The sequence below is a fragment of the Podarcis bocagei genome, assembly GCF_964188305.1.
Source record: "Podarcis bocagei genome assembly, chromosome: 2".
Lineage (NCBI taxonomy): Eukaryota > Metazoa > Chordata > Lepidosauria > Squamata > Lacertidae > Podarcis > Podarcis bocagei.
Genome location: NC_138126.1, coordinates 112,450,676 through 112,478,446, shown reverse-complemented (window position 1 = coordinate 112,478,446; position 27,771 = coordinate 112,450,676). Strand labels below are relative to the sequence as shown.

General features: G+C 46.4%; 1 protein-coding gene across 5 annotated transcripts in view; it reads left to right on the top strand.

The window, feature by feature from the left end:
• ITGA7 (integrin subunit alpha 7) overlaps nt 1–27,771 on the top strand; it is a 93,373-nt gene that overhangs the window by 27,444 nt on the left and 38,158 nt on the right. For all 5 annotated transcript variants that reach the window (XM_081181267.1, XM_081181265.1, XM_081181263.1 and 2 more), the window contains one exon: nt 26,593–26,720. In XM_081181267.1, the coding sequence (XP_081037393.1) occupies nt 26,593–26,720 (128 nt within the window). The remainder of the gene's footprint in view (nt 1–26,592; nt 26,721–27,771) is intronic.

Below are 27,771 nucleotides of genomic sequence, written 5' to 3'. Positions count from 1 at the left end.
TCCACTGCCCAACCCTAAATATTTATAATATTTCTTTAGAGGGAAGGGAATCTTTGACCTGCAGCATTAGTTGCCAGACTTTGTATTACTGTGTTGCTAACTATTGTCTTGACAAACCTTTTCCCTACAGCCTCCCCACCCCCCACTGAACACACCCCTCTGAATTTCGCTAATGTACCAGCTGGCATATTTTGAAATGTTTTGTTTGTCCATGTGTGTGAGCTGTTTTCTGGAATGCACCCTGATTTTATTTTTTTTCTGCTGCTGCTGCTACTGCATCCTGGCGGAGATATGAAAGGTCAAATTCTGATCAGTTTCCAAAGATGAATGCAGACTCATTCAGTGATTCTGCAGCTTGATCATTGCTGAATGTGGTTCTCCGTTTTCCAGGGATGAAATTCACAGCCAGCCACTGATTGCCACAAGGCTCGGGATGGATTCTGATCGTAGTAGCATCTTAATTTTCTCTAGGGTAAATGCAAGATCACTATACTGAACTGAAGCTTGTGGAGCTTCACAGGCATTCCTGCATCCCTGCCCTCCGCTGCCATGCCTTGTAGTATATGGGAGTCGCATAATTTCGAACGGACAGAAAGCTGGCCATGTGGCGAATGGTCAGGCGAGGAAAACCAGGGTGTGGACATATTAACCTCTCATCATGGTGGTTTTGCAAATGCATTAGGAAGGCTTGGCTGGCAGCATCACTATGAGGCCTGTGGTCCCAAAAGACCGGGGTGAGATTATCTGCCTTTAATCTGGAGGAGTGGGGGGAAGTCTGGTGGCTTGCTTTTAAGTGTTTGATTTCTCCTGTGTTTTGCTGCGATGGCGATGCTGTAATCTAGGAGTGGTCTGCCCTCTAGCCCTGCCCTGAGGGTACCACGCAGCATGAAGCTCCTAATTGCTCTGAATGTGCTCCTGAAACCCTGTTCTTCAATAGGCAGCCTATAGGCCACAACAGACCTCCTGAGCCGCTTTGGCAGATCCTTTGCCTGTCTGCGTCTTCCATTCACCCTGAATACTGTACCTTTTCCTGTTGCTCAGAGCCTAGCTACCTTGTTTTCATAGGATAATTGTGATTGTATAGTGTCTTAAGGAAACATTGCACCCAGGACTGCTGCACCAGCAACAGCAGCAATTGCCTAGGATAAGGGATGGTCTCGGTCCCAGGTCAGCATCTGGGCTGGCTAATCCCACAATTTGAGACCAACTAAGTTAGTTCTTGGTATGAGCTTTCGTGTGCATGCACACTTCTTCAGATACTTCTTCAGGGTATCTGAAGAAGTGTGCATGCACACGAAAGCTCATACCAAGAACTAACTTAGTTGGTCTTTAAGGTGCTACTGGAAGGAATTTTTTTTATTTTGACTATGGCAGACCAACACGGCTACCTATCTGTAACTGGACCCACAATTTGAGTAACGTTCTCTTAAGCCTAGCTTCCTCTGTAAACTCCCATAATTGATTTTGGAGCCACTCAAAGCCAGGGCCAGTCCAATGCATTTTGCCGCCTGAGATGAAGGATGAGATGGTGCGCCACCCCCAACACACACAACTTCAAGCACAAAAGCAAACTGGATGAACCGTTGAATATTACTTCACATTGGTGATGGTACAGTGTCTACTTAAGAATGGCTGGCTCGTTTCGTTTTGCATTGCTTGGAGCCTCTCTTCAATACACGATCCTGGGCTGCAGAGAAAGAAGCTAGTTCTACTGCTGCCATTTAACGGTATGGTCCAGTGGCTAGGGAACTTGAGCACTTGACTGCCTTGTTTCAAGCCCTTCTTGTTTCATGAATCCATTCATTTGCCTTAAACATCAGTTCTCCATCTGTAAAATGGGAATAATAATATCAGGATCATGAAAGCAAACCAAGTGCAGACTACAGAGGGCTCAGCAGACTAAAGTGCGTCATAAATGATTGTTCCTTATCAAAGTAATATTTATTTACCTGGAGCTCAGAGAGGCTTACGTAGGTCTCCCAGATAACTTCCCATCCAGGCAGCTCATGCGACCAAATTTTTGGGCCCTCCAGACAACCTGTTTATTTGCTTGCACAAAGCTTATGTGTTCGTTATAATATATCTAGTTTTTATTTAGCAAGTTCTGATTTATTTGCAGGGTGGTTAAATGGCAATGAGCCTTCACCCTGATTTTCTTGTGGGGCATTTGCATGCCTCTATGTTAATCATTTGCTTACTCACCACTTTTCAATGCATTTTCCTGTCACTTTCCTTCCTGCAGAAAATCCTTTTTTTCTCTCCAAAGAAGCCCTTTGATTCACTTTGAATGTACAACCCCAAAGTTCCTGTGTACTTTTGAATTTCTCCTGCAAAATGTCATTATTCTGGAGGCATCCCTACTTAACTTCAGCTGCAGAACATTATACAGCCTTCAGGCTGTAGCACCAACTAGGTGGTAGAAGACCAGAAAGGAAATGATTGTTTTCTAGCAGGGAGAATGGTACTTGAGCCCTGGTTCTCAAAGACTGTGTCTGCAGTTGAGGACTTGTGTGTATCCAGTGTGTATGGGATTTATCAGACTCCTGCCATCCTTGCTATGATTCACACCTCCCATTTTTCCATCTACACTGTGGACAGAGCCAAGTGCAACCAGCAGCAATGTTGACGTTGAGTTCTCCTGTGCCATGTTCATGCTTAAATGGGAACATACCATGGGGATTCTGTTTCTCTTGCAGGAGCGCAGAGACTCTGCAAGTGCAGCCCTAATTAAATTACGAGCTTATAGAATTCCACTGGCCACACTTGCTATGGCATGTCCTCCCTTATACAACCAAGCCCAGAAAGCATAACAGTCCTTAGCCGCCTTCCCACAGCCGAGACTTCCACATTCCCGAGGCTCTCCAAGCACCTTGGAAGCACAACAGACCAGGGACCAACCCTAGCCCTCCTCTTGAGCTTGAAGGCTTGGGGAGGGGAGCGTTATTCCAGCAGTTGTACTGTGCTTCACAGGTGCTCAGAGGGCTTCAGCACAACTGTAGGGATTTCCCCCCATCTTTTCACCAGCTCCACGGTTGAGAGAAGCGCTGGGGCTTGTTCTGTGTAACACAGCTGCAGGAATAGTCCCCCAGGCCCCACCCCTCTGCTTCAAATTTGAGAGGAGGACTCAACTCCTCATCATAGCTGTCAACCGTCCCTTATTTGGCGGGAAAGTCCCTTATCCCAGCACCGTGTTCCACTGCTGTCCCTTACTGATGATGTCCCTTAAATTTCCCGGGTTTAAAAGGAAGCAGCTCCTCTCCCTCCCTCCCTGCTGGCCAGGGAAGAGAGAGGCTCCAACTGTGTTGCTTGGCTGCGTTGCTCACCCAATAACGAGTCTAAGAATGACTGGGGGGGTGGATCTTGCATGCCTTGTGCCGATCAAATCGGCCGCGTTGCCTGGGGACTCGCCTTTGCTCAGCGCTTCCCAGCGGAGAGGTGACGGTGGTTTTCCTTGCTGCATCCCCTTTGCCGGGTTGCTGCACTGTGGGAACCACCGCTTGAGGCTTCGTTTGGCTGCTGGCTAGGCTTTCTGCCTTTGGCTTGGAGGGGCTCAGAAGCCGAACATACCTGTGCTCTGAAAATCCCTTATTTTGGCTGCGGATCCCTTATTTCTGAGGCTGCTGGTCCCATATTTTCAAATTTATAAGTTGACAGCTATGCTTCTCATGTACTGGTGCTGTACTTCTGCAACGCTCATAGAAATTTGCCGGCAGAGCATGAGAGAAACAAGTACCAACCCTTCTGCTTCACTTGGGTTTGGAGTGGGTGTAGATTCCCTCTGACCTCAAGCTGACATTGATGAGTTCAGTGTGAAATCAGGGACCAGTCCCTGCCTGCTCCCTGGTACCTACAAAGGTTTGCTTGACTATGAGTTATGAACAGGGCTGATAAGGCCTCGTTTTTGATCGCCACTCTCTAGACCAGGGGTCTGCAACCTTTATGACAAAAAGAGCCACTTGGACCCATTTCCAAAGAAAAAAAAAACCTGGGAGCCGCAAAACCATTGCAACATTTAAAACAAATATATCTCCGGAGCCGCGATCTGACAGCGGGCGGGAAGGTGATGTCTTCCCGCCCCCATGCGACGTCACAGCCAGTACAGCGCCCGCCACAGTGGGGAGTGTCAGGGCGCACAATGCGCCTCCTCCCCTCGCTAGTATCCGCCCCGGTGTAAAAGAGCCACATGCGGCTCCGGAGCCGCGGGTTGCAGACCCCTGCTCTAGACAAGGGATGAGGAACCTCAGCCCAAACACAACCCTCAGAGTCTCTCTGTCGGACCTTTGGAACTCTTTTCCAGACCATGCCTTCTACCCATGCTTAACTCCACATCGGTCCTTCTTTACACACTCCTCAAGTGCTTTAACTTGGCCGGAAAGTGACTTTGAACTTCAGTGATACTTTTTGCATGACTGTACATGTATGTGTATTCAGGTACTCCACCCAAGTCCCTAAGATGGTTGGATGGTGTCTTGTATGCCTCCTCCTGGCAACTCCTGCAGCCAAGCTGGTGCCAAACGTATTGCTCTGCTTTCCTTTGGACCACATCAGCAAGGCTGAGAGGTGGGGTCTTGCCATCTGGGCAGCCCAGGACCTCCATCCACGCTGTCCAGGCTTGCACCCCAGGGAGGTCACTTTGGCACTGCTAATACAGTGGTTTGACTTCATCTCCGAAGGCACACTCCATTGTTTCTCGAGACAAATGGATGTCAACAGCAATGTACAAAATCAATTACAGCGTGATATAACGTTAAACTATGGACTCTTGCAACCGGAAAACATTGCTTTTTCTTAGAATGGAAAGTGCAGCCAAACTTTAAAAAAAACCATATCTTGATTAATATTTGGTAGAATTGCAAGAAGCCAGACAAAATTGCTTTGGGGGCCAGTTCCGGCTCACACACCATCCATCATTGCAGTCTAAGAAGATCCCTAAGGGAGACACAGGCAGCTTCTAGGGAAGTTATGAGCTCCTCCTTGGCTCCCTATCCATCTCAATTTTTGTTAAAGCCAGTGAACCAACCCACTCTGCATCCCACCCCCACATAATCTGTGCATCGCAAGCGAGTTATTGATTGTGCTTGAGGCCAATGAACAGCCTCCTATTCTTCATAGCATATTTCGTTTGTCAAGAGTCCAGCCCCTGCCTTTGTTTAAAAACCTTCAAGAAGTTTATGAATGCACACGTTCCAGTTCCCATTTTTTAAAAATCTATCTTAAATGCAGTATTCTGTATGTGTATGTCAGGGGAGGGGTGTAGTTCTCAGCTTGAAGATCCTAAAAATGAGACAAGCTGTGCTCTCTCATCTCTTTTGATATTCTACTGATACGCATCTGGTTGGCCACTTTGAGAACAGCATGCAGGTTTAGATGGGCCTTTGGTCTGATCCAGCAAGGCTTTTAATGTGCTCTTATGTTAGTTAACGTCACTATTAGATGCTCTGCTTCTGTGATGTCTGCATGTAGAATTATTGTGCAATGCATGGAATCCTGAGCCCAGTTTAAGATGATGGCACTTGGCTTTAAAGTCCTAAATGGTTTGGGGCCCAAATACTCAGGAATACCTCTTCCTATGTCTTAAGGCAACAGTGGGCAACTTGCACCTGTCAGTATATTGTTGGACTGCAATTTGCATTAGTCCCAGCCAGCATAGCCAATCCTTAGGGATGATGGAAGCTCTAGTCCACCAACATCTGGAGGGCTGCAGGTTGCTCTCCCCATCTTAAGATCTTCTCTTGAGCCTGTTGTCCAAGTGTGTTTGTGGTGGACGCTAATTGTGTGCACGTGTAAAGGAGCGGGGCCTTCTCTGTGTTGGCACCTTGTCTTGGGAATGGCTTCCTCAAAGAGGTTTGACTGGCACCAACACTGCAAACTTTCTGGCTAGGCAGTTTTATTCACCCAGGCATTTAAATGTCTATGTTGCTTCACTCTGTTTTATAGTTTTGCACTTTGTGGTTTGAATGTTGTTTTCATGGAACTACATACCCTTCATGTGCCTCTATTTTCCAGGGACACCCCTGATTTAAAGAAGCTGTCCCGGTTTCTGATTTGATCCCAGAATGTCCCACTTTTCCTTAGGACGTCCCTATTTTCATTGCAGAAATGTAGGAGGGTATAGAGCTATCCGACTCCTGAGCCGTCTGAAGGCCATTCTATTTAGGGAAGTTGTTTTGTTATGTTTTTATATACGTTGGGAGCTGTCTGGAGTGGCTGGGGCAACCCAGTAAGATGTGTGGAGTATAAATAGTGAAATTATCATTATTTTCATGGGAGAAATGTTATGTGTATGTGGAGTATGTGGAACTATATCTGATATGTTAATGTTTTTATGTCTGTTGTACACTGTCCTGGAATCTTTTTGGATGAAGGGTGGCTTAAAAATAATGTAAATAAACAAACATAACTTTCCTACTCTGGTTCAGCTTGTGACGCTCACTTCATGCTGACAAATATAACCATTCTATATTATCTTATATACAGGGCCACACTCTCCAGCATTCCTCAGCTGAAAATAGAGACATTTCTCACTCCCCACAAACTGACCCTCTTTTACCCCCCATTTTTTGTGCCCCCTCAGCATTTCCTATCAAAGAAGGGTGAGTGCTACCACCGCTACAGCAAAGAAACAACCTCTGCCTTGAAAAACAACAACCCTTGATCCTCAATCTATTCTATTCTATTCACTGGTAGATTTACAAAAAGAAAAACATACACCAATAAAGCAGCAGCAGCAGGAAAAATAGGGATATTTTGGGATCGAATCAGAAGCTGGGATGGCTTTTGTAATTCCAGGACTGTCCCTGAAAAATTGGGGTGCAGGGCCACTATTTGACCTGATCTGGATTATTATAATTGGTCTAATTGAGTGTTGTTGCTTCTGATTCACACAGGTATTTTAAACAACTTAGGTTCATTGCTGGAAATATTTTAGCGTTTATTATGTGTGTATATTCCACACAGCATAATGTATGGAATACAGTGGTACCTCGGGTTAAGTACTTAATTTGTTCCGGAGGTCCGTTCTTAACCTGAAACTGTTCTTAACCTGAAGCACCACTTTAGGTAATGGGGCCTCCCACTGCCGCCACGCCGCCGGAGCACGATTTTCTGTTCTCATCCTGAAGCAAAGTTCTTAACCCGAGGTACTATTTGTGGGTTAGCGGAGTCTGTAACCTGAAGCGTATGTAACCTGAAGAGTATGTAACCCAAGGTACCACTGTACACCCATACATTAGTGACCACTGAAGAAGACCTTTTGGTCATATCTCCCTACTCAGTCATGAAGTTCACCTTGGGCCGCTCTCTGTCTTTCAGCCTAAACTACCTCACAGGGTTCTTGTGAAGATTCAGTGGGGAGGGAGAGGACCATGTACATCACCTTGAGCTCCTTTGTAATGATATTATTATTATTATTAACAACAACAACAATCATGGCTTCCCCCTTGGCCATATCAATGCTTGCATTTTCATGAGACTCTTATTGCAACCCACCTAGGCTCTTTGTGGATATTATTGTCATTGTCGCAAGGGGAGAAACGGATGCCTGCCACCTGTCTCCTTGTACAGCCCAGTTCACAGCCAGCTTGCTTCTATATGTGATAACAATTACACTGCCGTTGCTTGTGTGTAGGGCAATTCCAATCTGATTGCGTAAACCTGTCCTGGACCGCCATCATATCCCCTCCTATTTCTGAATGTTGATAGGGCATTACTGTTTTCCCACCCAGAAAGCTATTTGGTGCGGGGGAAATGAATGAGACCCGCATTAAGGTCATCACCATCATAATACATTATTCGCACATGTGCCTTTTCCATTACATCTGTGCACAGTGACATGCACTGAAGAGCCACAGTTCAACTGCAGTCTCTCTGGAGAAAGACGCGTGTTCGCATGTCACGCCGTGTGACAATCCGCATTTGCTCTGTGCATTTTTCTGCGATACCCTAATGCTTTTCTGTGTGAGAAAATCCCGGGGTTAAGATCGCTTTCATTTCTCACTCGGCCTTTCCTGCCAAAAGCATTATAGTACTGAAAGGGGCTGTATAGAATTAATGGATGCAGTGATGAATATTTATAACACAACTCCTCCAGCCACTGACTACACGTAGAATCGCTAATGGGACATTTGAGCAGGGACACCCAAATCCGCAGCCCCCTTCCCTCCCCCACCCCACCTACCACACATATGCTCCAATCTGGCCTTCACCATGAGCCTCCCAGGGGGTGAAATGTATCCCCCCCCCTCCAGCAACCCGGGGAGCTTCTTCCATTTCTGATGTCTTTATTGCTGTAGACGGGCTGCCCCCCTCCCCGCCCCAACTCCTCAATTATTCAAAGGCAGCTGAAATCAATAATCCAGCTGGAAATCGGAAATCTGTGTTCCCCCTAGTAAGGCCCAAGGGTGTGTGTTAAAATAAATAAAACCCTTACAGATATTTTAAAAAAATGACCTTAGAGAGAGTTTCAGTATGTTTTTTTATATACTCTTTTTATTTAGGCATTTAGTGCTGTAGCGGAGGGGAATATGACATACCTAGCACTATGTGCATAGCATCTTCATCAATAATAAATAATAATAATAATACTAATAATTTACTGTTGGGGGTGGGCAATCATCTGGCCTCTGCCAGTTTCCACTTCTCCACTGCCGTGTGGGTTGTGGGTAAAACTCTTGCATCTCATCTAGTTTATACAACTAGTAAAGGACACGGGTGGTGTTGTGGGTTAAACCACAGAGCCTAGGGTTTGCTGATCAGAAGGTCGGTGGTTCGAATCCCCGCAACGGGGTGAGCTTCCGTTGCTTGGTCCCTGCTCCTTCCAACCTAGCAATTCAAAAGCACGTCAAAGTGCAAGTAGATAAATAGGGACCGCTCCGGCGGGAAGGTAAACGGCGTTTCCGTGCGCTGCTCTGGTTCGCCAGAAGCGGCTTAGTCATGCTGGCCACATGACCCAGAAGCTGTACGCCGGCTCCCTCGGCCAATAAAGCGAGATGAGCGCCACAACCCCAGAGTCGGCCACGACTGGACCTAATGGTCAGGGGTCCTTTGCCTTTAAAGGTGTAGTATAGTATAGTATAGTATAGTATAGTATAGTATAGTATAGTCCGACCTTAACTGTTGAATTGAAGCTCAGGGTTTATCCACACTCATCTTTTACCCCATTATTTCCAGGCATGGGTCCGTGCTTAAAAGTTCCATTTCTGAAGCTCCCCCCTCCCCAATCGTTCCCATCAGAAACCCATTCTTTAGTGCTCAGCTGCAGCAAATAGCAGTTCGAGTTTTCCGCAGATTGCTGTTTGCTTCAATTGAGCTTTAAAGAGCAGGTTTTTTGCAGGGAAAGCTCTGGAGCAAAAACAAAGACTGCTCGGACACAGAGCTTTAAAGGACTTACCGTGCCCAGAAAGGGAGGAAAACTAAGTATGGACCAGCCCTCAGTTAAGCAAAGTCTGTCCTTTAATTTCTGTGTATCTGATGAGATCCGATTCAGCAGGCAATACTGGATTTTCACAAGGCACAACCCCAGAACAATGAGAAAAGCTCTCAGACCCAGGGAAATTAATCGGTGCACAATATGATCAAAACGTGAGTCAAGCAAAAGTGTGGATGAGCCCTAACTAGCAGTAGTTTTCTCAAGGAGTCTTTCTGGAGTCCTTTCTGGAGATGCTGGATAGCTCAGTTAGGTAGAGCATAGTGCTGATAATGCCACGGTTGCAGGTTCGATCCCCGTATGGGACAGCTGCATATTCCTGCATTGCAGGGGGTTGGACTACACAATCCTCAATGTCCCTTCCAACTCTAGAATTCTGTGATTGAACCTGGGACCTTCTGTATGCAGAACATCTGCTTTACCACTAAGCAAAGATCCCAACCAATCCATCTGTTTGGATCAGTACAGTGATGCTGATTTACCCCTCCTTTCCTGCTGCCTTTGTTGCTGTATACCAGGAACTCTTGTTAAGTTTTCATTCAAGAGCAAAAAGCGACTGTTGGGCGTCTCTGTAGGACGGCATCCTGGGTGGATTGCAGTCCCTGCCTAGTAAAAATGCCCCAGATGTGATCATGCAGTTTCCCTTTCTGCCCGTTGTGCCACTTCAGTGCCACTTGCAGCCAGAACGGGAACAGGAACTCTCTTTGGGCCCGTGGGCCCTTTCTTGTAAGCCAAACGAAGACCTGCTGGCCAGCAATTGAATCGGAGAAGGCGCCATTTGCTCACAGTCCTGCTCATTGTGACTCAGAGGCCGAGCTGGCAGCCGTGGAAGGAATGTGTGGGCAAGGGCACCTTGGTATTCCCAGCTCTATGTGTAAGCTCTTTGTTGGTCAGCCGTCAGGGTTAGGCAAGCGCCCACAGAGATTCCAGGGTGGTGTTAGCTGGCTTCCTGGCAGGACTGCTACAGACTCTGACTCTGGTTGTATAAGCATTGTCCAGTTTCCAGATCATGCCCACGGACTGTGAACCTCCTCCATATGCAATGCCAGTTTAATACGAATCCCTGCCAGGTGAAGTGTGAAAGGCTGTGCATTCTGTTTCACTCCAGCAACAAGTAACCTTAGAGGCGTGCTCCTGATAAGGAAACCAGACTTGATGGGTGACATATAAAGAGTTGTCGTTCCCTTTGCTTTTGTGCTCCCCTCTTTCTTTCTGGCACCCTGTCTTGAAACCAGATGTTCCCCTGCCCTCCAAGCTGCAGCTGCCTAACAACAACCTGCCATCTCTTGTTGCAGGGTGGAACAATTGGTCCTTTTTGATATTAGCCTGTGACTTTGGCTCATTTTCTCCCTGTGAGACTTGCTATAATAATAATAATAATAATAATAATAATAATAATAATAATAATAATAATTAATAATAATAATAATAATAATAATAATAATAATAATAATAATAATAATAATAAAATTTATTATTTATACCCCGCCCATCTGGCTGGGTTTCCCCAGCCACTCTGGGCGTCTTCCAACAAAACACTAAAATACAATAACCCATTAAACATTAAAATCTTCCCTAAACAGGACTGCCTTCAGATGTCTTCTAAAAGTTTGGTAGTTACCGTATTTTTTGCTCTATAAGACTCACTTTTTCCCTCCTAAAAAGTAAGGGGAAATGTGTTTGCGTCTTATGGAGTGAATGCAGGCTGCACAGCTATCCCAGAAGCCAGAACAGCAAGAGGGATTGCTGCTTTCACTGCATGGTGATCCCTCTTGCTGTTCTGGCTTCTGAGATTCAGAATCTTTTTTTCCTTGTTTTCCTCCTCCAAAAACTAGGTGCGTCTTGTGGTCTGGTGCGTCTTATAGAGTGAAAAATACGGTATTTTTCTCTTTGACATCTGGTGGGAGGGCGTTCCACAGGGCGGGTGCCACTACCGAGAAGGCCCTCTGCCTGGTTCCCTGTAACCTCACTTCTCGCAGCGAGGGAACTGCCAGAAGGCCCTCGGCGCTGGACCTCAGTGTCCGGGCAGAACGATGGAGGTGGAGACGCTCCTTCAGGTATACAGGACCGAGGCCGTTTAGGGCTTTAAAGGTCAGCACCAACACTTTGAATTGTGCTCGGAAGCGTACTGGGAGCCAGTGTCGGTCTTTCAAGCAATGTTAATGGTCGCAAGGAGCTTGGCTGGGTTCCCATGTGCTTCACAATATGTGTTTGTATGAGTGTGTGTGTGTGTGTAAGGGAGCATCTCTTGCATTATTTTTCTCCATTATAAATCCCATCAAACATTCTCCGCATTCCTCCTCCTCGAGGGGATTTGCTGATACTTTTCTGTGCAACAGACCGAAGGCGAGACAGCAGCTTAGCGAAAATAGATACCGTCAATGCCGTTGCGATCACTTCTCTCCAAAGAGCCTGGAAGGGTCCCTTCTGTCCCCTCTTGTACCAGGCTTGGTGCATTTTTCTAGCACTCAAGAGTGAAGCTGCTTCCCCACGTGATCAGCTCCGGTTTCTCAGGGGCTTCTCATCTGATTCCTGATTTAGCTTGTTGATTAGCCAAGTGGCTAGAGCGCTTTTCTGTTTTTATCTGACAGTTAGTTACCGTGGTGAAAACATGTCCGTTCGCATTATCTGCTCTTTACAAGGTAATATCTACAGACCTCTCACCAGGGCTTGATCTGAGCCCAGCATTAGTCCTGAAGCTTGTTTTGAGTGCAAGGACATAACCCTGGCATGTGTTAAGTAATAATGAAGAATGCCTCTGAGTATGTGCAGAGGAAATTTTGTAATCCACTGAGTAACCCCAGCTGGTGCTGTGTAAACCTGGGATTAGGTTCTCCTATATCAAAAGAAGTACAGATGTCTGTATTTTTCTCTGACCATGATGCCTGTGTCATGTATAACTTAAACATTTTGTAGTTAGTGAGCTTCTTGGGCTGTTTACTTCGTAAAGTGTGATATACTAAGGATCAGTGCTTTTTTCCTGGGGGGGCACAGTGGTACGCATACCCCTAAAATTTTTTTTAAAGAAACAAAAGCACTGCTAAGGATTATAGTTAGTGAATTTCTTTATACTTTCAGTGATCTTCTTGGATTACGATGCGTGTTCTGTTTTTGTTGCTGCCTGTATTTCTTTTTTTAAAAAAAATCAAAATAAAATTCCATGAAGCAAAGATGGAGGAGGGAGAGGCTTCCCAGGAGATTTGAGCCGTGACCTCTTTCCCCTTATTTGTTTCTTCTTTTTCTTAAGATCATCTTCCCCATTGCTGTAGATCCCATGCTGTGCCTTGAGTTGGCAGGGCAGCCTGCTGGAGTGACAGCAAGTACTGTAAAGTGCTAGGGCCTAATGTACTATTGAGGCCATTGCCAAACAGTTATGAAGTGTTGGACCACAGCACTCAGAAGTGCATAGAGAGCTTAAGAGCCCCTCCAGACAGGTGGCTTTTTGTGTGGGTGTGTTATTGGTGCAATAATAGCTTAGTAGTGGTGGGTTTATAATGAACGGTCGTTGTCCACACAATATCCTGCTTCTTTAGTTGTCCTGTGATGCTTTTCCAATGTTAATGTCATGTTGATGTCTCTGGAGGGACACACTATAGCACACAATAGAAGCAGGACCCCAAAAAATAAATAACCCAGATCATTCACGGTATGAAAAGTTATAGGGTTACAGCTGAGGGTTATGGGACATGCACCGTTTGCAAATGAAGCAGTATGTCCTCATCAGGCACAAACAGTATTGAAAGCGGGATTGTGTATAACCACCGCAAGATCGTCGTGAGCACAAATCGTCGTAAATGCACCATAAAACGAACATCTGGAAGGGCCCTGAATTGAAAAAGCGGTGTGTGGGTGTGCACATCTGCAGGCTCCCTTCTCTTTGAAGTAGCCAGCATGGCCAGCATGGATAAAGGCAGAGATGGGAAGCAGTGGTCCTTCATATGTTGCTGGACTCCAACTTCCGTCAACCCCTGTCAGCACAGCTAATGGTTTGTTGTTGTTGTTGAGTCGTTTAGTCGTGTCCGACTCTTCGTGACCCCATGGACCAGAGCACGCCAGGCACTTCTGCCTTCCACTGCCTCCCGCAGTTTGGTCAAACTCATGCTGGTAGCTTCGAGAACACTATCCAACTGTTATGTACTGAAGTTCTCACCCTGGGCCAGCAGGGGGATACTGTAGATAGTTATGCAAATGAAGGATCGAAAAGTGACATTCAGTGATTGGATAGTTTGTATGCAAATGAAGGATCGAAAAGTGACGTTCAGTGATTGGATAGTTTTAGAAAATGGCAACAGTTGCATTGTTCTGGAGCTCTATATAAGCAGGCTGACTGAGCTCCTCAGCCTAGTTCTGTTCTGGCATCTGAATAAAGAAGAGCTGTTTAAAGAATCGCTGTGTCGTCTGACATGTTTGCCCACAACTTAACACCAACCATCTCGTCCTCTGTCATCCCCTTCTCCTTGTGCCCTCACTCTTTCCCAACATCAGGGTCTTTTCCAGGGAGTCTTCTCTTCTCATGAGGTGGCCAAAGTATTGGAGCCTCAGCTTCAGGATCTGTCCTTCCAGTGAGCACTCAGGGCTGATTTCCTTAAGAATGGATAGGTTTGATCTTCTTGCAGTCTATGGGACTCTCAAGAGTCTCCTCCAGCACCATAATTCAAAAGCATCAATTCTTCGGCGATCAGCCTTCTTTATGGTCCAGCTCTCACTTCCATACATCACTACTGGGAAAACCATAGCTTTTACTATATGGACCTTTGTTGGCAAGGTGAAGTCTCTGCTTTTTAAGATGCTGTCTAGGCTTGTCTAGATGGTTTAGAGAGTTGTAATACAACAAAAGCTGGATAGCCACCGGCTCCCCATCCCTGGATTAAATGCACTTTTCCTCATCTACCTGAAGCAAGAGCAAAAAGCGCTGGGAGACATTTGGGAATCTCCGTGCTCTGTAATGTAGCCACACCACCTCACTGAGTAGATGAAGCCAGAGTTAAAGCCAGACATAGCCTTGCTATCCAAAAGGGGCAGTCGGTGGGATACTGAAATGTATGTTACCCCTCTGGTTCATTCCCATGCACATCACAAGCGGCTGGTGACCTAACTGGGGCAGAACAAACAAGCACTCAAAATTCTTGTCATGTCTTTGGTTATTTTTGATTGCCCCTTGTGCTCCTGGTTGTCTCAGGCGGGTATTTGTGGCAGGGGCTCCTGTCTTCTGTCTCGCTCACTCATGGCATTTGGGGGAAGGGCACTGCTTTCATTTGCAAGGATCAGTGCTGCTGCAGCAGCAGCACGATTTAGGGAAGCATCCAGGACAGGGAAGGGGAGGTTCTGTTGCTAGGTAAAGTGGGATGACCCCAACACGTTTTTGGGCCTGGGGCAAGAAATCCCAACACTGACTTGCCCACATGATACTGAAAACGTCATAATAAAATAAGCAAATTAAGACATTGCTGCTCTTTATGCTTCTTCCAAAACCTGTTGCCTGCCTCACACCCTGCATAATGGCGGGGCTGGTTTTGACTGGGGAGCACTGGGCTGGAGCAGGTTGAGATGAGAGATTGGCAATAAGTGGCGCTAATGGGATTTTCTCTTTTTCCATGCGTTTTCCCCATCCTTGAATGTTTTTAGGGCATCTGAATGTGGGCAGCCCCAAGTTGGAGGGAAACATTTGCTGCTTGTATCCACTGAGAAAGTTGTGCAGTAATTATATCTTGCCTGCAAGTGCCCCTCATGGGGTTGGAACCTGGTGGTTATACCCCTGGGGCAGCAGGCACACACACACAGTTGCATAAATATTTCTGGCCTCCTCCTTTTTTGGACATGCTGGATGCTGAGTTATTTTGAGTGAATTCCTGTTTATTTTTACCATCTCTCTCTCTCTGCCCTTCACCTCCCAGACTCCTTCCTGCCTATGAATTACCCTCTTCCCTAAGCCAGATCTATAGCAGGGGGCTGCAATTCCTGGCTAACCCAGTCACCATGCAATGTTGTCTTAAAAGAGTAGGGGTGTCAGTTCTGGGAATAAGGGTGGGGTAAAGACTTGCTGGCTGCTCTTTTCACAGAGGGGAGCAGCATAGAGAGATGGTAAAAAGTGGGCGACTCAAGCAAGCATTCTAGATGGTAGTATTTTAGAAGCTCTAATAATCCCATAATCATACTCCAGGATTCCTTGCAATGTGGCAGGGGATGTTGAGGCACAGTCCTCGGATGGTGCCATGTGTGCAGATGCTTTGTCTGGCTTTGACCCTGGTTTCTAATCTAGGTGACATCTAAGTAGCTGTGTTCCCATGCTTTTGTGAGTAACTACGGTACTCTGAATTATAGGGACGCGGGTGGCGCTGTGGGTTAAACCACAGAGCCTAGGACTTGCTGATCAGAAGGTTGGCGGTTCGAATCCCCGCAATGGGGTGAAATCCCATTGTTCAGTCCCTGCTCCTGCCCACCTAGCAGTTCGTCCAAGTTCAAGTAGATAAATAGGTACCACTCCGGCGGGAAGGTAAACGGCATTTCCGTGTGCTGCTCTGGTTCGCCAGAAGTGGCTTAGTCATGCTGGCTACATGATCCGGAAGCTGTACACCGGCTCCCTCGGCCAATAAAGCGAGATGAGTGCCGCAACCCCAGAGTCGGTCACAACTGGACCTAATGGTCAGGGGTCCCTTTACCTTTTTACTCTGAATTATACCTGTTACAATGATTTCAGAATTAAACAACCTGCTTTCATAGTATCCAGGCATTTCAACCCTGTTGCAATTTAACAACTTTGGTTCAGCCTGGCTGCATACTCTCTTGCCTTGTTTTGACCAGCTGCTCTGGGCTTTCCTGCATGATGACATTTCACAGTTTGTAAGGTCTTTTCTTCTCTATTCCCTGAGCAATGAGATGTTCATAACAGTCTTTGTAGTTTTCCCCAGTTGGCAAAGAGAATATTGTGCTTGATTACATGGTTGGCTCCTGACCATCCTTTGTTAAGCTGATTGCTTGCTAATAGTCAGAAATGATTCACTGATATCTCCTCAGTGGGTTGTCTGGAATGTAACAACTGGAAGTTAACAAGGCCTTGATGGCTGAAGAATCTCTATTCCCCCTCTGGTTTGGGGAAAGGGCAAAGAATCCATTTGAATCCAGATTTGCCACATTGTGTTTTAGAAAAAGCAAGGGGCACGCTGGTAGCACAATACATTTCGAAACATGTTCTGGATTGGGGCACCATTCAGTATAAAAGTGGCCAGTTTGAGCATGCCTTCAGCAACAGGTAGTTTGGCCTCCAGGTTGTTTCTGACTGGCTGACACTATGACACCACACCATCATTGCTACCCAGTTCCCATTTTGTTCATTGCCATCCCTCTCTGATCTCTAATAAAACTGAGGATGAAAGTCTTCTCACTTTCGTGGACCTTTCCTCTGGATTGCTTTGTCTTAACATGGCGGCTAGACTGGTGACTGGGAGTGGCCGCCGAGACCATATAACACCGGTCTTGAAAGACCTACACTGGCTCCCAGTACATTTCCGAGCACAATTCAAAGTGTTGGTGCTGACCTTTAAAGCCCTAAACGGCCTCGGTCCAGTATACCTGAAGGAGCATCTCCACCTCCATCGTTCTGCACGGACACTGAGGTCCAGCGCTGAGGGCCTTCTGGCGGTTCCCTCGCTGCGAGAAGTGAGGTTACAGGGAACCAGGCAGAGGGCCTTCTTGGTAGTGGCGTCCGCCCTGTGGAACGCCCTCCCACCAGATATCAAAGAGAAAAATAACTACCAAACTTTTAGAAGACATCTTAAGGCAGCCCTGTTTAGGGAAGCTTTTAACGTTAGGTTATTGTATTTTAGTGTTTTGTTGGAAGCCGCCCAGAGTGGCTGGGGAAACCCAGCCAGATGGGCAGGGTATAAATAAATTATTATTATTATTATTATTATTATTATTATTATTATTATTATGCATGCTGGTATTGGTGTGCACATACATGCACCAGAAGCAAAAGCAGAAATTGAAGAAGAGACAGTGCAATTGACAATATTTTCTCTTAACCTTTCCAGTTTTATTAAAGGCTGTCGGGTGGGGAGGCCACACTGTAGATGCTCCCCGTGGTAATGGAAAAGGGGAAAAATTGAGGGAGGAAACTGTGCCTGAGAATAGTGACTGAGTAGATACTTTCGTACCTGGGGAAGTGGTTAAAGAGTGTGTGTGCTCCTGCGTTTGTGCGCAAGTGTGCACACAACCCTGTAGAAAAGAGGAATAAAAGCAGAGGATTTCGGATGGCACTCAGCAGGGAGGGGAGCCTGAGAGTGCTGCTGTCTTTTAAGTGGCAAGCTTGGACTTTCCTTCCAGCCGGCCAGCCCCACTTCCTTCACAATTTCACAATGAGAAAATACCCAGAACCTATTCCAGCTGATTCCCTTCAACCCAAGGCTCATTCAGTATACTCGAGTGTATCACATTCATTTTCATTCTGTTTAATATATGCATGATCTGAAGGCTCTTGGGGAGATGGTGTGTAGCCAATGGGGAACATGCATAAGGGTTTATCTAGGAAGGATACACCGAGTACTTGCAAGTGAAGGCACATTCGCTTTCCCATGGGATTGCATTCGCAGCTGTTCAAGGAAATGTCTAAGCTTGCATGTGCCAAAATGTACCACCCTGCATGTGTGTGTGTTTCTAAGCATGTTGAAGTTGGGTGGAATTAGTCCAGGGAAAATAAGAAAGTAGCGGGGCACATTTATGCACGGACAGATTTCCACACCTGTTGTTTTCTGACTTGAAGTCAACCCAAACGTCCCTTTTGTGTGTATTTAGAGTTGCCTGTGTTGAACTGAGGAGTGAGTGGTTTTTCCATTTACGATATGACGCACTCAGGCTTTACCCATTTTCCAACAGCTTTTGAGAATGAGCTGTATCTATTGCTATCTGGTTGCACCGCAAGACTGCAGGACCTCATGAAAAAAGCAAATTGTAGTGGTTACAACCCAACTGAAATGGTGGTGTGAATGCATGTGCAGAAAACTCAACAGCTGCACAATTGTTATGACCTCAGTATCCACCCTCTCTGCTGAGAAAATACCTTCTAATTAACAGCCTGTTTAGGGATATGGTCAAGGAGTAGCGGGGGGGGGGGAGCTTGCTTTTAGGATATGTTTCCTTTTAACCTCTGTTCTGCAATAATTCCTTGTGGTTAGAGGGCACTGCTCCCCCTTTTTTTCTTGGACTCTTCCAGGAAGCTACATGATTGTTCAGGGTTGATCCTAGCTTGTTCTGTTGCTGTGGATACTTGAAAGTGACCACTTGGTTCCATTGTTGCTGTGTACATACGGTATGAAATGCATAGAGCTTGGTTTTTCCACAGAGTACTTTTCTACGTAGTACTTTGCAGTTGTACATACCTTCATGTGATTTCTTTGCCTAAAGTAGGAATTATTACTGTCTGTGTGCATGCAGGGGTGTGTGTGTGTGTGAATATTCTGTTCATCAATATTCTGTTCTCCCTTCCCCACAGTTAGTCTATCCATGTCCCCACAATGCTGGCAGAAATGACATAACAGCTCCCCGCATCCTTTCTCACTTTAAAAAATCACACTTTTTCAGTGTACAGTTAATCTCTCAACTTACACACATTTAACCTGTGCGCATTCAGCTTTCTGTGTGTGGCAGAAAAAGAGAGATGAAATTTAAAAGGGGGTGAGGTTCCAGGAAAAATGACTTTGGCAATCCTACCCACTATTGAACCCAATGTGTTTTGTCTCTATGAAATTTGGCTTTAGGTACAATATCCGGAATGTAACCCCTGCATGTGTTACAGGCTTACTGTGCTGAAACTCTGGTAGGAAATCAGGAATGGAGTCATTAGATCTGCTTCAGTAGGAGGTGACCTGCAGACTGTGCCTTAGATAGACCCAACCGTGTGGGACAGGGATGACTTGGGGACATTGTTATGTGTACAGAATCCCTATCTGCCTGCATCTAGCACTGAATGCACATTATCACACACTGTGTAGGTAAAAGGTAAAGGTAAATGACCCCTGGACAGTTAAGTCCAGTCAAAGGCGACTATGGGGTTGCGGCTCTCATCTCACTTTCAGGCCAAGAGAGCCAACATTTGTCCACAGACAGCTTTCCGGGTCATGTGCCCAGCATGACTAAACCGCTTCTGGCGCAATGGGACACCGTAACAGAAGCCAGAGCTCATGGAACTGCCGTTTACCTTCCCGCAGCAGCGGTACCTATTTATCTACTTGCGCTGGCATGCTTTCCAACTGCTAGGTTGGCAGGAACTGTGACAGAGCAACGGGAGCTCACCCTGTCACATGGATTTGAACCGCTGACCTTCTGATCGGCAAGCCCAAGAGGCTCAGTGGTTTACCAGTGTTTCCCAACCTTGGGCCTCCTGCTGTTTTTGAACTACAATTCCCATCATCCCTGACCACTGGTCTTGCTAGCTAGGGATGATGGGAGTTGTAGTCCAAAAACAGCTGGAGGCCCAAGGTTGGGAAACAGTGGTTTAGACCACAGTGCTACCCGCGTCCCTACGCCCTGTGTCTCATTACTCTTCAGGTGGAAATCTCTTTCCTGGACACCCAACCATATGGGCCACGTAGCCCAACTCACTCTGGATTCAATCTAGAGCAGCTTCTGGGGTCAGAGTGAGTTCTTCACAGGCCAGGATTAAAACTCCCCTGGGACTTTGCTGAATTTTCTGCAGCACGGATGTAGCTCAGATCAGAGGGTGCGTTTTGCTAGGGAAGATCAGGGAAGAGGAAGCTTTCATCCTGACCCCGCCATCTTTCCCCTCTGCTCTCGGTGGCTCATCTTATCTTGATTAATTACTCAGAGGCAGCTTATTTATTGTACATGCCAGTTCCTGGCATTGCCGCAGCTGTGCTCACCAGACATCATTCCTCCTTCATTACGAACGCAGCCCCCAACTAGTTTGTCATTAGTTCCAGATCAGTGCCTGAAGTATCGTTGCTGCTGTGTCCCTTGCCAGGCCAAAGCAGAGCCACTTACAGAGGGGTCCCTGTGCCCAAAGCTATGGATAAAGTGTCAAGACGGCTGGTAGAAAGGCACCCACATCCCCCTTCCCCAGGATTTTAGAAGCACATCTTTAGAAAGCCAGGCTGCTTCTGCTCTCCACCAGATTCTATATCCGGGGGAAAGTGCAAGATCAAGGGATTTTCTGCTCAGTTTTATTAGTAACAGGTCCCTTTTCTAGATGCAGATTCTTCCCTCTCCTCTAATAGCCAGCAGTGGCGTAGCGTGGGTTGTCAGCACCCGGGGCAAGGCAAGTAATTTGCGCCCCCTAACACGTGGATTTGCGCCCCCTAACCCTAACCCCCAGATGTTGCGCCCGGTGCGGCCGGCCCCCCCTGCACCCCCCACGCTACGCCACTGATAGCCAGGATGCACCACCCTGTCATTGGGTAGAGAAGACATACCACCCCCTTACTAACTATGGAGTTTTAAAGAAACATTCTACATATTCACGCTGGTAGCATAAAGCTAAAGGTTAAGCTTTCAGAGACAGTCTCTGCTGTGGGGGAATCAGGGCGCAGTTAGCACTTCTCTGGCAACTTCCCATATATCCCTATGGAAGTTACCCTTCCCTTCTGAAGGCCTAGGTTTTGAAAACTATTTGTGTTGTGATGTGTGTGTGTGTTTTGAAGGAAGTTATAAATTTGTACTTTGCTGTACTAAAACGATTCCCTCTTTCATTTCTTCACTTCAAAAGCTCTCAAGTTAACCCATATAAACTTGCGTGTATCAGGATCTCTCTTCTCCTCTGCGTCCCTGTGGTGGATTACCAATCCATCAAAGCACCCTGTGTGGGTTTTTTTCTCATTCCAGCACCGGCAGAGAACAACTTTAGGATTGTTCGCACTTTTGTGTCCTCTTCTGTTTTGTGTGTGCACAATTGAGCCGGGGAATGCATAGCTGTTTGTGCCTTTTTATGGCATAATGAAAGCTTCCCTCTGTGACTTCTTGAAAACTTCTGTAATTGTGGCAATTATCATGCATTTATGCCCTTTGACTGTATTAATGTATATGGATGAATGTTGTGGAGGACTGAAAATCTAGGCTTCCTAGATGTAAGGTCAGAGAACTGATCCACCTAATTTTGTATTGTGCAATAGCTGTCTAGAGTAATGGCTAGGAACTATTTTTCTTTATTAAAAAACACACACCCTGAAATTCTCAGCTACCCATATTCTGTTTCAGATGCAATTTCCCATTCCACCTCCTGGCATCCTTACCAAGCTGACAGCCCTGGCCATCATTCTTAGCTCTCCATCTCCATCCTTAAGTGTAGATTCATCTTCACCACTTCATTCTGAGGGGCATTAATCATGAGGGTTTTTATTGCTTTGCATCTGGCAAGAGGGAATCTGCGCAAGTAGGGGAGAAAGATCATTTATGTGGACTGGCAGGTGCTGATGAGCCCTGCCTCCAGCTTTCCTTGTGCCCCGTAGCCAGGAAAGCTGGCAGCAGCTAACATTGGATGGGGCTTCTGCAGTCATAACACAGCACCATAACAAAGGTCGCAGCTGCTCAGCATACTAAATTGCCGTATTGGCCATGGTGCGTAGGCGGATGCCTTGATCCAAGAGAAAAGGGGAAATGGACACCAGTACCCATGATTGCCCACAACTTTTGCCATATTAAAGCATTCCTGTGCTAGATTTCCCCCTTCAAACCACCCCTCTTCTCATGAGACCCTTTCCTGGTAAGCGCAGTCAGTTGAATCTGACATTCTCCTTTGGCTCTCTTGGGGGAAATCATTTATGAAAGCATATCCCCCCCACCAACTGTTGCAACCCACTTGTTTGGCCATGTTCATGGAAAAATCTCTGTCCAGAAGCCATGACAATCCAGTGGGAAGAGCCTCTAGGTCCCTGAGAGGAGGGGAAGCAGGATGTTGGATGTGGGGAGAAAGGAGAATGCTTTAAAAGCTTCATTCCCCCAAAGGAGCTGACATTCACAAGGGTTTGGAAAAGTTTGGGCCTCTAAAACAGTGGCATGCACACTGGAGCTTGTAGACCACGGCAGGGTGTGGATGGATTATATGGGCTACTACAGTGAATACAGTGGTACTTCAGGTTACATACGCTTCAGGTTACATATGCTTCAGGTTACAGGCTCCACTAACCCAGAAATAGTGCTTCAGGTTAAGAACTTTGCTTCAGGATGAGAACAGAAATCGGGCTCCGGCGGCGCGGCAGCAGCAGGAGGCCCCATTAGCTAAAGTGGTGCTTCAGGTTAAGAACAGTTTCAGGTTAAGTATGGACCTCCGGAATGGATTAAGTACTTAACCCGAGGTACCACTGTACTGCCACTTTCTACGGCAGCAAGGGGAGGAGAGAGAGAGATCTATGCTACATCTTCAAAGTTGGTCTGAAAGAGTCAGGAAATTCTGGAAAAGGGATTCCAAGGTTTCACAGAAGCACCAGGCTAAGCAAGGGTGGGGAACCTGTGACCATCCAGATGTTGTTGGACTCCAACTCCCATCAGCCCCAGCAAGCCCAGTCAATGACCAGGGCTGCTTGGAGTTGTTGTCCAACAACATCATGTCCCCCCTCACCCGAAATAAAGAAATGTATAGGACCTTTCTTCTCCAGGGGTTCAGATTTTGATGTATTCCTTGATAAGTACTGGCTGAAATCTGTTCTCCTGTTCTGCAGCTCTTAGACCAAGTATCCGAAAGTTACTAGCCTGGTTTTTTAAAAACTGTCCAGCTGGAGTTGGGAGCTGGCAGAGGACCAGGCCACTCCATTTCTCTGCAGGGCACAGAGGAGGCAACCTCCCTCCTCTGGCCGCTTGGTTTCTGTGCTGAGCACAGAGAGACAGGGCACCCTGTCCCTTCTCTGCCAGCCTGCTTACCCTTGTCTCCTGAGGCTACTGGGAAAATACTCAATGGTTAAGTCTTGAGTATGTGTCTGGTGATTGCTGACAAAATAAGTCCTTCCCAGCCCTGTTTGGAGATGTTAAGAATTGAACCCAGAACCTTGTGCAAGGGAATCATGTGTTCCACCACGGAACTACAGCCTTTCCCCTTAAGATTGTGTTGCATCACATTTTTTGTGGGCAGGAAGCAGGGTCTGTCTCATGCTACAAACTGTTTGCCATTTGTACTAATTTTTGCTTTGATTATGTAAAATACAGTTTCATTATGATCGGAATTTTTGTTTGTTTGTGGTACTGCCATTTTTCGCTTTATGCATTGTTAGGTATTTTATTACGGTAAGCCGCCTTGAGTTTTCGTTTTCAAAGCCAGTGTATATGCTTCTAAAGCAAGTGTGCAACTGAGTAAATACATAAAACAGCCACACAAAACTGACTGGTGTAGGGAAGCCTCAGGATATAGTTCAGCCTGGGAGCTTTCTCTTTAATCTGTTTTGATATTGGACTATGAGAGAGAGCTGAGAGAGAGAGAGAGAGAGAGAGAGAGAGAGAGAGAGAGGGAGAAGCTGCCTTTGTCCCTTAAGGCAAGTGTGAAACAGTTTGTGGGCTGGTCGAAATCGCTTCATGTCCCTGTTCATAAAGTGTTTCAAGAGCTGGAGGGAGGGAGGGCGCGACAGCTGCAGTGGAGATCCAGGAACAGGTGATGGATGCAAATGTTGTGGTCCGAGAGGCGCATGGTTTCTGAGGAGTGCGCTGCTGCCGCCGCTGCCTCTCCTTGCTGGAGGAAGGGATTGAAAGGTCGCCCCCTCTGCTCACCACCTCCCCTCCACCCTTCTCACTCCCCACAAAACTGCCTGTGGTGGAATTTGATTTCATTTCCCCTTTTAACTAATTGGCGTTTTCATTAAGCCCCTTAATGTCGTGGGGAGGGGGAGGGGTGGGATGCTCAAGGTCACTGAGGCACTATGCGTAATGGAAAAGAGGCAGGCAGCCTCAGCAGAAATCTGGTCCCCCAGCGCTTTTTATCCTTCTTTGTTTCGTTCATTGGTGCTTTCTCCTATATAGCATCCCTATGCTGGCTGACCCTCTCAAGTCCCGGAAGCAATCCTGGTTTCTGATTTGATCCCAGAATGTCCTGCTTTTCCTTAGGACACCCATATTTTCATTGGGGAAATGTTGGAGGGTATGGAGTTATGCAAACCCCCCCCCCCCAAAAAAAAAATCAAGGAGATAAGTAACTATACAACCTTTGGGAGACATCTGAAGGGATAGGGAAGTTTTTTTAATACTCTATTAATGTTTTTGTATATGTTGGAAGCCACCCACAGTGCCTGGGGCAACCCAGTCAGAAGGGAGGGGCATAATAATAATAATAATAATAATAATAATAATAATAATAATAATAGGTGTTCCTATTTTCATCTGGGAAATGTTGGAGGGTATACGCTGGTGCAGCCACCCCCTGCACTTATGCCCAAATCACTCTATTCTTTTTCCAATGCTTGTTCAACCCACTTTTTGTTGCAGTAGCAAACTGTTCCCTGAATTACTGCAAAAGACTGTCAGCTTTCCTTCACTTTCTGCACCCAGTCAAACCTCCCATGCTTTTATTCAAGGCTGCCTGTCCTTCATATAGCATGCCTGTTTTATGATTAATATTATTATTATTAACATTATTATTAACATTATTAACATATTATTATTATTATTATTATTATTATTATTATTATTATTATTACTACTACTACCTCGCCTTCACCCTAAAGCTCCAGTACAGGTTACAGCAATTAAAACACAATATTAAAAACAGTTTAAAACAACTCACAAACAGAAGGAAGTCAGCACCACCAGCACACAAATCATCATAAAGGCGCAATAAAAAGGATGTCTGGATGGGCTCTTAGATTGCACAAGCACTCTGTGAAAATTACAGGCCCTTAGTCTGGGGCTTTATTGGCCTGTTTGATCAATCTGGCCCTAGTCAAAAAGGCCTCTGTTTCCGTTGTTAGAGAGAAAAATAATCAAGTTCATGGCTAGTTATAGACAGAAACTGTGAGCTCTATGTGAATCACCAAAATGGAGCTCAAAGACCACCAGGGCTCTGTGGACCACAGTTTGAGAACCTTTGGGTCTCTACACTGAGTGGCAGCAGTCCTCTAAAGCAGGGGTTGTCAACTGGTCCCTATCGCCCACTAGTGGGCTTTTCAGGATTCTAGGTGGGCGGTAGGGGGTTCTACGGCACAAGCTGAATCCTCCTTCCATCGAGCACTGGTGGGCGGTAAGAAAATTTTACCATCAAGAAAGATGCATTAGTGGACGGTAGGTCTAAAAAGGTTGACCACCCCTGCTCTAGGGTCTCAGACACTGGTCTTTCTCTGTGTTGTGTGACCTGCACGTGTGGTAAATAATGTATGCTGCATGTGTGGCTTTGCATATGCCGTGAGTGTGTAGGAGTGGTGCATATCTCTTGTGTTCATGCATAGATGAGCACAATCACTTTGGCCATGACCGCTCATGCGCCTGTGGCCCCTGGAGGGCTGCCCGGCCTGAAGGTGGCCCTCAAACTGAAATTGGTTAACCACCTCTGTGTGGAGTCAAGGATAGCTCATGAGACAACCAGAGAACGAAACCAGTGACGGGAACAATGAAGAAGATGGAATAGAGACCACAAAGACGCTGGTGTGAAGGAACTGGAACTATAGCTCCCATGGAAAGAAGATGATGAATCGAAGACTAAATGGCTTGACGACAAAGTTGGTTTTTTGGTAGTGGGGAAGGGACAAACTGAAAAGAAGTCTATTAGGTAACCTTCTGAAATAATTTTCAGAACCCAGCAGCCAGAGACAGACTTTTGCCAGGCGGGAAGAAAGCTGGAAAGGCAATCTCCCACCCAGGACATGGACCCGCCATTGGTTTCGTCGTTTGGTTGCCAACATGAGACAAGTTAGTTTTTGTCCAGCACGTGATTTTAAGGACTGATGTAAGGGAAAGTGTGTGTATGGGTACACAAGCCTTTGGCATTTTCCTTTGTATGTAAATACAGGCAGAAGAGAAACTGCAGTCTGTGCTTCTGAGATAGGGGGTGGGGTAGAATGTGCCTTAGCTTAGGACCCCCCTATCTTTTAACCTGTCTTAGCCCTCAGCATCCCAAAGCTGCCCAGTTGCAGTGGGACCAGGGATCAGAGCATGCTTCTAATTGCCGCCCCCACCACCCCAGGGACCCCTGTCACACTCTCCCAGCTCTCTTTCTCAGTCCCGCTAACGCTCTGCTCCATTTCTTTCAGGTTGTTGGTGGGAGCGCCACAGGCGGCTGCTTTGCCGGGTCAAAAGGCCAGCAGGACTGGCGGCTTGTATGCCTGTCCCTTGACCCATGAGATTAATGACTGCCAACGAGTGCCCATCGATGAGGGAGGTAAGTGAGCAGCACTGTGGAAACATCCAAGGCTGTCATATGGTGTCATTCAGTGTCTGATTTGGATCAGGGTGATTAAACTGGAGTCAGTTTGGAATTGGAGTTGGGCATGATGATGATGATTTTATTTATACTCCACCCATCAAGCTGGGTTTCTCCAGCCACTCTGGGCAGCTTACAACATATCTAAAAACATAAAACAGGGATGTCCAACAGGTCGATCGCGATCTACTGGTCGATCCCTGGGAAGTTTTGGTAGATCACGATTGATCGCTGGCTCCTCCATCTGGCCCCGCTCCCTCGCCCTGCCCTCTAGATCGGCAGTACGAAAGACGGAGGTCTTGCTGCGAGACCGGCTATTTCATAAGTGATCCCTTGGTGAGCAGTTTAATTCATTTTTTCCTTTGCCCTGCCCCCCAATGGGTTTACCCTCCCCTAAAAAAAGCTCATCAACTTTGCTCTGAACCCCCCCCCCAAAAAAAAAAACAGGACGTTCCTCCCTAAAAAAAGTTCAACAATAACTTTGACCTGAACCCGCCAAAAATTGGGTAGATCATTCCGTCCCTGACATAAAACATCAAGCATTAAAAGCCTCCCGATACAGGGCTGCCTTCAGATGTCTTCTAAAAGTTGTGTATCTCCTTGGCATTTGGAGGGAGGGCATTCCACAGGGAGGGAACCACTGCCAAGAAGGCCCTCTGCCTGGTTCCCTGTAACTTTGCTTCTCGCAGTGAGGGAACCAGCATAAGACCCTCGGAGGAGGACCTCAGTGTCTGGGCTGAGCGATGGGGGTGGAGGCGTTCCTTCAGCTATACTGATACCATTTCCTGCATCCTGTGCATGGCTTAATTTGATCCTGCCTGGATTTTCCACAGTGTAAACCTGCAACCTGCTTTTCAGTCACCTGCTCACACTCTGAACATGTTAAATAAGAATTGGTTGAGTGACTGAATGCATATTGATTCAATTTCCTTTACCATTATGTAACAATACCCTGTTCTCACAAGCTTGCCCCGGCACCTTGACCTCCAGAAATTTAGCATAAGCTGTA